Genomic DNA, 12,336 nt, shown 5'->3' on the forward strand with positions numbered 1-12,336 from the left:
CCGTAGATTACTACAGTGTAATATGAACTAGGTGTGTAGACAGGGAGGAACCTAGCGAAGTCTGCTTGTTGAAATTCCTCTCTGTGTCCCATTGTTTCTGTATGACCCAGCAAACATTTTTTGCCGCCCCTTTGCTCATTTTCATCTTCCTGTGAATTGCCTTCGTTCCCTCAAACAATGGAGCCATCCACAACTGTGCACCCTGAGGGGATTCAGGACGGAAAAAAGCAGGACACTGGCCCCAGACAGTTAAGGTGCATATCAAAGGAATGATTTCAATAAGCCCAGACTCTTGCATCTCCCCATACACAGAAGAGTGCTAAATTCATTAACTTGAGATGTCTGGTTTTTCTTTAATTAACAGTAATCTTTTGACTCCCTGGTTTTTGTTGCCAAAACTCGTATATATCCTGGCTCGTCTCTTACCTCTTCAGGGCAATCCCTCAGAGCTATCCAAGAGGCTGTCTTCTGGGCTTAAGTACTCAGCAAGTCTGCCAAATAAAACATAATTCTCAACTTTTAGGTTGTGCAGGGTTTTTTTTTTTCAGTAGACGCTATGAAGTCCCAAACCCCTGCCCCATTCTCTTCTCTCAGGTGGCATATAAGCCTCGATTGCCTAACTTGTCCTTGGGCCTCATTTTCTTAGGGAGCCCCCTGGACGCAGGTAATTATATGTGATTTTCTCCTATTAATCTATCTCACGTCAATTTAACTCTTAGACCAGCCAGAAGAACCTAGAAGGGCAGAGGAAAGTTTCTTCTTCCTCACTCTACTAAATGGATGTTTAGAATAATGGCTAGAACATGGCAGGTCTCAAAGTTCCTTAAATGTGTACGTGGATGCTTCAAACACAAAACTTGACAGAACCAGCAAGGCGGGAAGAAGAGGCTTCATTTTATTGGTTGGGCGCATAGTAAGCAAGTTGCTGGTGAGGTTTTGATGGCCGCTTCTCCACGCCCCCCTCCGCCTCTACCAACTAGGAAGGGTCGACCAGGCAACTACCTCTTATTACCTCAGTCACTGAACCAACCTATTGTTTAAGCTCTGACAGGCGGTCCTCAAAGAGACTACACCATGCTTGAATAATTTAGGCTGGGGCACAGGCCAGCCCACAAAGCGCATCTGTGCGAGAGCCTCGCTCAGTCCTGTCGTTTCCTGCATCTACAGCTGGCTGCCCATTTTTCAAACCCCGTATTTACAGTCGGGGTAGAAAAAAAGCCCAGTTTACCAGGAGGCTACTTATACGGCGCCGGGTTAGGCATATGTTTCACCTGCCTGGCCAATTAGCTTCCTCTGCCCGCAAGACTAGTTCAACAGGTTTCCTTTTTCTCTTCCTCCGCCTCCTGGGTTGGGGAAAGAGGTTGTCACTTCGCTTCGACCCTCCCCTTCCCTCCCACCCGGCTCTGCCCCGCCAGCTCGGACCAATCGCGCCGGCTCGAACGTGTCCAGGTTGGCGGCCCCCGGCGCGGCCGGCCCGGATGCGCCGAGCGGCCCAGGGCGCAGGGGAGGGCGCGGCGGGTTCGCTGGGCCTGCGCCCCGGACGGTGGGAGTCGGGGAAGCGGGAGGAGGAGACTGTCTGAAGGTGCACTCCAGACGCGGCCCTGATGACTGAACTACAGCAAGATGTGGACGACACAAAGCCTGCCAAAGTGCTCGGGAAGAGAGAGAGCAAAATTGGCTCAGCCCAGTAAGTATCCTTCGCTGGATCCCAGCTGGGGCGGTAGAACGCGCGCTGCCCAAACTTCTCCGCCAGGGAAGAGTTGGGAGTGGAAACGGTTTTCTGGAACTTTAACGTGGACAGACTTGTGGCTTGAACTCTTTCTGTGGCGCCCGGTCTCTTTCTTGCCCCCGATTCTGTGGTAGAGAAAAGGCACGACCGCGTTTCAGAAACGCACAGCAGCTTGCAGTCCGGTGGGGATGGGAATTATTTGAGCCGAGAGCACGGCCGGCGTTTTATAAATCCCAAGGGAGGTCTGGGGCGCCTCTTCAGAGCTCCAAGCCACATCAAGAAGCAGCGCTCAACATTTATTCTAAGTGTCTTACATCTTAATGACTTGGGTGAAGATGCAGCTGTCCCGTAGATGTCATCTGGTCACTAGCTTCACAAAGATGCGTATTTTGTCATTCGATTCGGAGCGTGAGGGTGTTTTTTTTCCCCCATCGCCTTCACTGTTTCCCCTCACGAGAGAGGAAAAGTAGTGGAAAATATGAAATACGCTTTATCTCTCCCCCTCAAAGACGGCCTGCCTTTGTTGCGTACTTAACGCAAACTTGTTATACGCTTTTTTTTTTTTTTTGAGGGAGGGTGTGGGCGTGGGGTGAGGGAGCACTATGAACATAAAATAAAGCATCAGATATGGGGTTGTGACTATCCTCTTAAAAGATTCATGTGCGTAATAGGATTTGCACATTGTTTGACCTATAAACTCTTCTGGTTTAAGAAACTGAAAACTCAAATATTTGATCACAAGGATTAGCTTCCTGTAACGAGATATATTTATTTATCTTACGTACTTTTTAAAATCCAGAAGTATGGTTATTTATGTGATTGTTATTCCCAAACTTTTCTTTTAAAAAAGAAAAGAATCTTTAAGTGTTTGGTCATTTTCTATATCACTGTAACATTAAGTGAGACAGGTAAATATCTAAATAAGCCCAATTTTAATTTTTATGGTACCAAGCTGTTGGGTATCTAAAATGCTTTATTGCTACTAGTATAAAAAAGATGACAGATTTTTTTAATAGTAAATATTCAATCCAAAAAAAAAGAAAAGATTAAAAAAATTCAATCCTCATCATTCATTATTTCAGCATTTACTCATTTTTAATAACACAGCCTGGCTCCACATAAAGATTTGTGTTTGTAAAAGCATATTCCACCCATTTATTGAAGTTTGGGCCGACCTTTTAGAAAAAGAATAGCTTTTATTAGCTGCTTTGAATTGTGGTTTCAAAGGCTTGGGTCATATTCTCTTCAAGTGTCTGCTTTCCTCGGCTACCTCAGCATTGTCAACTTCAGCTGATGTTCTTTCCTCTCTACTGACTGAAAAAAAGATGATTGAGGAAAAATTGCTCTAGGTATAACTCTCACAAAATGTTCTTGTTTTCCTCACCCAGAAATAAAATCCTTACTTTATGCTAATAATTCAAGCCCAAGGAAAAGATGAACCAGCAAATGACATGTATTTCCTTAACCATTCTTTTATAAACTTTACCTCCCTGAAGTAGAGGTGCTGTGGCTAGTCAGGTCACCATTTCATAGATGTTTGAGGTGACAGGAGTGGTAAGTGGCGCTGGTAGGTCTGGAACCCAGGACTCTAAACTCCTGGATCAGAGCTCATCCAAAGGCACTGTTTATTTCCAGCTACACAAAGCAGAATGATTCAAGTCCACCCAACAGCTGTTAAGTTTTAAATCTTCCCATTCCCTCCCAGTCCTCAAGATACTCAGTCAAGGAGATCATTCTGATTGATTGAAGACATCTGCTATAGCATTAGACTAATTTTGTTAAATTAAAACTCTTTAGATGTTGAGAAAATAATTATGTAGAAGATACACAACCACGCTGAAGCTCAAGGCCCCGAACAGCCAGCCCTTCATTTGGAACATTCAGTTTCACAAATTCATTTCAGTTCTACACATGGGAATACCTACTCTTTGTTCAATAATGGTGGGCAATACAAGAATGAATGTGGTTTGGTATCCGTCTTTCTGTAACTCCAAGAGCAGTGTTGAGGGGAGCCATGTGTGTATATTATAGTACTTCAAGGGACGATGGTGGCCATTGCCACGTTAAACACACAAACAAGATATTATAAAAAGTTTGGCCTATAACTGAATCTTCTCCGCAGTTAGAATGTGTACCCATTTGGCAGTCTTTGGTTTATTGAGTCTTTGGTTTTTCCCCCTCAAAGTGGTAATTCCCAGGCCTACTAAAGTCACTTCTGATTCAGTCTAAGATTTTAGACCCTCTTTTTTTCTGAGCTCTTAAACTCCTGCTTTGGTAACAGAATAAAACTAATTTGAAGACACAGGTAGATACGTTTTCACAGTGATATATTGGTGTGATAATTCCATATTTGAAATCATGTTGAGTAGCAAAATTTTTATGCTTGGAAACCCAGTCTAACTTGTCTGTTTTGAATTTCATCTTAGATTAATCATCACTAAGCTCGAAGTTGTTGAAGTCTGGGTGTCCCAAGGGACATTTTCTTCACGAGTGTTAGAATGGCTTGCTCCTCCCCATTCTCTGCATCTGTAACTTCACCCACATGGGCCTCATCACCTAAGACCTTAGCCTCTTAATTAATAATAGCTGCCAATTATGGAGAATGCTTGCTATGTGACAGGCTGTGTGCTCAACACTTAGGCATTCATTGTCATACAGAATCCGGTCGATACTATCATTATCTCCATTTTACAAGTAAGAACACTGAAATTCTGAGAAGTTAAGTAACTAGCCAGGCAGAGACACAGTTAATAAGAGAACAGCTCAAATTCAAGTCCAGGACTCCTAACTCTAGAGCTTGACCTTGAATCGTTATCCCTCCTCCTATACGCTAGAATCTATGACGGCCCTCCATGACCTACTCTTAAAAAAAAAGCCTCCTCTGCCAAGAACTTAAGACCCTTAATGATCTGGACACACATAGACCATTTCAACCCCGTTTCCAAGTCCTGGTCAGCTTGCACAGCCTCTGAAGCCAGCCACACTGGCAGCCCTGTAATTCAGAGGCGATAATGCAGAAGAATAAGGAACATGTGTGCCAAACGTAGTACTGAATCAGGCTCCCTCATTCTTCCCTCCTCCTCAGCTCTCTATTACTTTGCTCAAGCAGTGCCCTCTCTTCTCTCTCTTAAGATACTTCTGTAAATCAACTCGAGCTTTCCTTCATTTAAAGCCTCTCCTAATCACTGGCCATGCTCTCCTCTCTCTTACCATTGCTCACCTTGTATGTATGTGGTCAGCCCAGAGAAGTTCGCTGCTACTACTATTACTATATATTAACAGTTAATGTTTATGTAATGTTTAGTGTGTACGAAATACTGCTCTAAGTTATTAACATATATTAATTCACATAGTAGGCCAGTGTACATTAGTTGACAAACAGAATAAGAGTTGCAGTTGGGGACTGACCTTGCATTGGCAGCAAGAGGAGCAAAGATGAATAATTATTGAGTATAGCTCGACTTCTTAGTGCTTGCTGAAGTCCAAAGTTGAAAGTGACTATTTAGCAAGAAAATCTCTGTAAATTATCTATGTATTATATATCTTTCCATATGTGTGTTTGTATATTTTTTTTCTTCTTTAATTCTAATTTCCAGCTCACCAACTCTGACAGATTACCCAGCATACTTTTTAATATAAACTTTGGGATAAGAAGAAAAAATTATAGCATTAGAAAATATTAAAATTATATTAAGGTAAAACAATCAATTGAGGAGTTTGAAAAGATGGAGAAAAATAAATAGTGTTCTGGTTTTAAATGTTTTAAAAAGAAATTTAATGAACCAAATCAGCTCCATGGCTCAATGTTAATATCATTGGAAATTGCTGATTTGTCAAGGCAGTACAGAAAGAGATTAAGAATGCAGGCTCTAGGAAACTAGGATCTGAAGTCTGACTTTCCTATCTCCTAGAAGTTTGACCCTGGTGAGTTGCTTAGCACCTCCCAGTTTCATTATCTGTAAAGAATAATAAAGTCATCTGTGGGAACTCCCTGGCCATCCAGTGGTTGGGACTCCACGCTTTCACTGCCGAGGGCGCAGGTTCAGTCCCTGGTCGCGGAACTAACATCCTGCAAGCTGTGCAGCACAGCCAAAAAATAAATAAATAAATAAATTTAATTAAGCCAGATGTTTCGATTAGGCTTGCCTTGAAGTTTAAATGCGAAATGTCAGGAATTCACTTCACCTAGTGCCTGACATGGTCAGCGCTCCATAAGCCATAGCTGTGGTGGTCCTCACTGTTGAAGGTCTGGGACTGTGGTAACCTAAATGGGAGGGAAGTCCAGAAGGGAGGGGATATCTGTATGTGTATGGCTGATTCATTTTGTTGTGCAGTGGAGGCCTACGCAACATTGTAAAGCAAGCATACTCCGATAAAAATTAATTTAAAAAACAACAAAAAAGAAAATGTAATTAAACAAAATCATCAAAATTCAAAAGGCCTAACTCTTAATAGTCGCAGGCACCAGTGTCCTAGGAAGTGAGCCTCTGTTCCATCAGCTACACCTACAGGGCACTTTGACAGCCACTGAACATTTCCATGAATCCAACATGGCATCTTGGTTTTTAGTTTATGCTGAAAGGATCTCATGCCATAACTCTTTAGTGACCTACCAGCTTATTGAAATGTTGCTTACTGATTTGGTGTTCTCACATCTGTTGTCCGGTGCTTTTATCTCTGATCCATTGATTTCTACATCCTACATCCTGGCGCTGAGCTTTTCTTTCATGGCTCCTCAACTTTAAACTGCTGAGTTGTTTCCATTTGCTAAACTTCAGTAAACCTCCCCTTCCACGTCTTTCTAATTCTTTAAGTGCCCAGCTTTAGGCATTTCACACATTTCCAAGTGGCATAAAGCACAGGTCCTGGAGACAGACTCTTCCACAGCCACCTGAATGACTGTTCTTCCTTCTTAAAGAAAACAGTGTGTTTTTATCCATGCTCTTAAACTTGATCATTTACCCTTAGGAGAGAAGCAGAACCAACTTAAACTCCATTCCCTAAGGTAAACTAGTTGATACGTTCTCATTGGTCGTTCCACGTGTGTCAGAGGTTCCCACATTCATGATGGGACGTGATGTCCCAAGAGGCAGATTATTTTTAGCAGGTTTATTGAGACATATTTTACATATCATAGAATCTACCCATTTCAAGTGTACAATTCAATGACTTTGAGTAACATTACTGAGTGGTGCACCATCACCATACCCAGTTTTAGAACATTTTCACATCCTTTCTCCATTAAGATCCCTTGGGCCCATTTATACTAATTCCCATTAGTATGACATAAAATGTAGTTAAACAAAATAGTCAAAATTCACCCCCCACCCCAGCCCCAGGTAGTCACTAATCTATTTTCTATCTGTAAATTTCTCTTTTCTGGGCATGTCATATAAATGGAATCATATATAATATGCAGTCTCTTGTATCTGTCTTCTTTCACTTACCATCATGTTTTTGAGGTTCATCCATGAAGTAGCATATACCACTGGTTCATTCCTTTTCATTGCTGAATAGTATTCCACGATACGGATAGACCACTTTTTTTTTTTTTTTTTGATTCCCATAGGTTTATTTTTTATTTATTTATTTTTTTAAAACATCTTTATTGCAGTATAATTGCTTTACAATGGTGTGTTAGTTTCTGCTTTATAACAAAGTGAATCAGTTATACATATATCCCCATATCTCTTTCCTCTTGCATCTCCCTCCTTCCCACCCTCCCTATCCCACCCCTCTAGGTGGTCACAAAGCACCGAGCTGATCTCCCTGTGCTATGCAGCTGCTTCCCACTAGCTATCTATTTTGTTTGGTAGTGTATATATGTCCATGCCACTGTCTCACTTTGTCACAGCTTACCCTTCCCCCTCCCCGTATCCTCAAGTCCATTCTCTAGTAGGTCTGTGTCTTTTATTCCGGTCTTGCCCGTAGGTTCTTCATGACCATTTTTTTTTTTTTTTTTTTTAGATTCCATATATATGTGTTAGCATATGGTATTGGTTTTTCTCTTTCTGACTTACTTCACTCTGTATGACAGAGTCTAGGTCCATCCACCTCACTACAAATAACTGAATTTCGTTTCTTTTTATGGCTGAGTAATATTCCATTGTATATATGTGCCACATCTTCTTTATCCATTCATCTGTTGATGGACACTGAGGTTGCTTCCATGTCCTGGCTATTGTAAATAGAGCTGCAATGAACATTTTGGTACATGACTCTTTTTGAATTATGGTTTTCTCAGGGTATATGCCCAGTAGTGGGATTGCTGGGTCGTATGGTAGTTCTATTTGTAGTTTTTTAAGGAACCTCCATACTGTTCTCCATAGTGGCTGTATCAATTTACATTCCCACCAACAGTGCAAGAGGGTTCCCTTTTCTCCACACCCTCTCCAGCATTTATTGTTTGTAGATTTTTTGATGATGGCCGTTCTGACCGGTGTGAGATGATATCTCATTGTAGTTTTGATTTGCATTTCTCTAATGATTAATGATGTTGAGCATTCTTTCATGTGTTTGTTGGCAATCTTTATATCTTCTTTGGAGAAATGTCTATTTCGGTCTTCTGCCCATTTTTGAATTGCGTTGTTTGTCTTTTTGATATTAAGCTGCATGAGCTGCTTGTAAATCTTGGAGATTAATCCTTTGTCAGTTGCTTCATTTGCAAATATTTTCTCCCATTCTGAGGGTTGTCTTTTCGCGGATAGACCACATTTTGTCTGTCTGTTCACTTGTTCATGAACATTTAGGTTGTCTCCACTTGTTGATTATGATGAATAATGCTGCTATGAATATGTGTGTGCAAGTCTTTGTATGGGCAGATGTTTTCATTTCTCTTGAGCATGTACCTAGAAATGGGATTGCTGGATCATATGGTAATTCTATGTTTAACTTTTTGAGGAACTGGCAAACTGTTTTCCAAAGCAGCTATACCATTTTACATGCTCACCAGCAATGCATGAGGGCCCGTGCTGTAGATTTAAGAGAAAGTGCTTTCACATAGCAGGGAAATAAGATTGTAAACACCTTAAAGATAGGTCAGTACCTTACACTTTAGAACATAAATATCTGTTGAATTGTTGACTGAGTGAAATTCATACTTAGGGTTTTGAAAACTCCCTCAAACTGCAGTGTTAAAGATAACTCAGACTGTCACACTTGGGTACTGTTTTTACAAGCTCTTAAAATTTTGCATGAAACATTTGTTACTGTTTTTTTTTTTTTTAAAGACAATAATACAAAGAAGAAAATTTTAAGTGAGACCGTAATCTTCCCCCCATCTGTGCTGACATATTTTAAAGGCTAGAAAATTAAAACAACATAGATAGGTACAAAATGAAAAGGGAAGGTCTTCTTCCCATCTCCCACCTGACAGTTCCTTGTCTCAGGGGTAACCACTTGCCAAGGGTTTGGGTTTTGTTCTTATGCTCTTGTCATTTAAGGCCAGAATCAAGTTTTTTGTTGTTTTATTTTTCCTTAGAACCGCCACCTTCCAATATGCCTCTAAGTGTGTTGGGCTTGGCACAATGAAGCACCTCGTGAGGTTGTCAGGAAGATTCAGTGTGATCCTACAGTACCTGGACTGCACACTGTAGGAGAGCTCAATAAATGGCAGACATTAATCCCATAAACCACTGTTTTCCCAGACTTCTTTGCAGAAGAATTATCTACCAATAAGTTGACACAGTTTTAATATTGATGGATAAATAAATCCATCAGAACAGAGGTTTCTTAAGTGACCTTAGCCAGGTGGACTCAGAGTGTTAGACAGAAGGGCTGCTGTCTGACTGACCCATCCTCAAGTTACCTGTTCATCTTCTAATCTCTTGTGTGCCCCTGTCCAACCGGATGATCCTAGACAGGCCCCCAGTCAGATGAGGCAGCAATAAATCTGGGCCACCCTGTGAACAACTAGATAGAAGTCACAGTAGTGATGAGAACTGTTTAAGAAGAGCAGAGACCAAAATGGAGAAACGGAAATGTGACATTGGAGACAAGGAGTAAGGAGGTGGGGAGAGAATAGAAGAAAGTTAGAAAGAGAGGGGGGAAGGTTGAGTCGTATGGAAAAGATGAAGAAAAAAATGCTACTTCACCATTAACCTATGCGATCTCCCCCTTCTCTCCTGGCAGACGCTCCTCCTCGTCTCTCCCTGTGCTCTTCTGTGTCCTATCACTGAAATCTCAGGCACTGAGCTGGGTGGCTGACGTGCCTCTTCTTCCCCAGTGGAGATGCTGCCGTATATAAATGTTGGTGTTTTCTTTAAGTCCATATATGTCAGGCTTATGATTATATCTCCATAGTTGTTATCGTCTAGATTTTTCAAATTATGTCTTCCATCCTGTGCAATGAGTTAAAAACTGGGAAGAACCTCAGAAATACTCTAATTTTTGTGTCTTTTACTGTTAAGGATTATTATCTGAAAACAGTTACCTTGTGATCCTACAGATTATTTTGAAACCCCTAGTGTGTAGAGCTGTAAAAGCTGTATTGTGAGTTGAGTTGCCATATGTCAACGGTGAAGAAAAACTGTTCATCATGACAACTTTTATTATCACTGTACTATTTCTATAATTCATTAGGAAATAGTTCCTCATTTGATCCTAACAACGTAAATGTTGTGCTGGATGCTTTGTATAACAAATAATGTGGTCCTCTGAGAGCCCATACAAACTGTCAAGAATATTTTTTCCCTCCCTCTTTCCCGTCCTCTCTTCTAAAGTTGGACTAGTTTTGATGTGAAGCTGGTAGATTTCTTATACTTGTTCTTGATTTGATCAGAATCTTTTCTGAAATTTTTACAAAGAATCACATGTTTTCTAAACTCAAATTCCGAAATCACAAAATGTCACACCTTTCATGACATGAACCTGAGATGAGAGAATAATAAATGGCTTATGAGCTGGGAGAAAGGCAATATTTAACAGTTGATAAGGACCAGAGAGATTGGCTCGTGTGTCAGCTGACATTTACTAAGTAGTTCTGTGTATTGGGCACCAGGCTGAGTGTCATGGCAGTCACCAAGGTGAAGATGAGGCCTTTGCCCATAAGAAAAACAGAGTAGAGGAAAGGAATATTTTGTTTAGAGATTTGATCTTCTTTCAAAGAAGAAACTAGGTAGCTCCAGAAAATATATCAAACCAGGTAGCTTCGGAAAACATATCAAATATAGCAGTTGATATATTTAGATGAGATGAGGTACTATCATTGTTACATGCTCAACCATTGTTCAATGTGCTTTTAAATATATACATGGAATGAGGTAGGTACAATTATTGTCATGTTTTGTGCATAACAGACACAGTGACTTGCCCAAGTTTATAACAGCTGTTGAAGTGTTGGAGCCAGAATTCAAATGCAGGCAGTCTACTCTGAACCAGGCTCCTAAAGTGATTAACTGTACAACCTCACTTGGGGTACAACGTCACTTGGGAAGAGTAAAGATGCAGATGGCAAAGTGGCTCCCATTAGGTGTCTATGCATCCCTGCATAGGTCTCTTAACTTTTATAGGTCTGCTTTCTCATCTATAAAACCGAGACTCATTTCATTTCTTTCTACAGTTCTAACATTGAAAGGATTTCTAATGATCTATAGAGGACAGAGTAGAGAGAGCACCTTTAGCTACCAGTTGGGCGCTGGTGCTTTCTCTGTTTCTCTGTGTACTGTCAGATACAGGTGCCTTTCTGGATGCTTTTGTCTTCATCTGTGCTCAGACCTGACCATAGGGAACTTTGTTTCAATTGCAGCGTTACATGGTGATTTGCACAGCAGTCATTCATGGATTCCAATTTTTAAAAACCATGGCTGGGTTCTTCTTTGCACAAGTACAGAGTGTTTCTGTAAAGTAATGTGACCGATTTTGTTTTTAAAAACATGTGAATGTTGTTTTTTGTTTTTTTTTTAAAGTAGTCACCTAAGGGACCCAAGAACTTTTCCAGAAATGCTGCAGTTGCACAAAATCTTCTTGAAATTCTTCTTGCGGGGTACTTTCAGAGCCTGGAGCTCATTCTTTTTTTTTTTTTTTTTTTTTTAAGTCTGGCCAAGATTCATTAGGAAGCTTATTAGTCACAGTGAATAAAAAGCCATGAACAGAAGAACTGAGATCTCCAGATTCTGCCATTGGGCTTACAACACTAGTTAGAAGCTAATAAACATTAAGAATGTCCCAAGAGGAGTCTTATCTAAGTCCCAATCTTACCCTGACCAGGATACCCACAAACACAGAAACGATTCCCATGCTCTCCTCAGACTGCTTACCTGGTTAGCAGGAAAAAAGACCTTCTCCTCAAGCTATTAAACAGCAGGAGATTCCTGCTCTTCTAACTATAACCATGGGACGCTAGCGCACGACAGACGACTCCAAGCTGGGCAACTTGACAAGAATGTTGATAGATGCCAGGGAGAAGGAGCAAGCAGGGACAAGTATTTCTAGGTGGACACCCTCCTCATGGTTAATACGAACACAGTGCTGAGGCTTCAGAAAGTTTACTGCAGCCCAGGAATCGTCTCCATTTAAAAAAACACAAAGTCACACAAAAATCCTGCCACAAAGCAACTAGACACTTGGGATCCCATGGCCACATTAACTGGGAAGGCAGGCATTATCCA

At 41.0% G+C, this 12,336-nt stretch overlaps 1 protein-coding gene across 2 annotated transcripts in view; it reads left to right on the top strand.

The window, feature by feature from the left end:
• Positions 1 to 12,336, top strand: part of GRAMD2B (GRAM domain containing 2B) — a 105,204-nt gene that overhangs the window by 38,354 nt on the left and 54,514 nt on the right. The window contains exon 1 of one of the 2 annotated variants that reach the window (XM_068535787.1): positions 1,550 to 1,687. The exons of the other annotated variant lie outside the window; for it this stretch is intronic. Within the exon in view, the coding sequence (XP_068391888.1) occupies positions 1,605 to 1,687 (83 nt within the window). The 5' untranslated portion in view covers positions 1,550 to 1,604. Of the gene's footprint in view, positions 1 to 1,549; positions 1,688 to 12,336 lie in introns of those variants that run through there. 2 annotated transcript variants of the gene reach the window in all.

This window comes from Eschrichtius robustus, chromosome 2, assembly GCF_028021215.1.
Source record: "Eschrichtius robustus isolate mEscRob2 chromosome 2, mEscRob2.pri, whole genome shotgun sequence".
NCBI lineage: Eukaryota > Metazoa > Chordata > Mammalia > Artiodactyla > Eschrichtiidae > Eschrichtius > Eschrichtius robustus.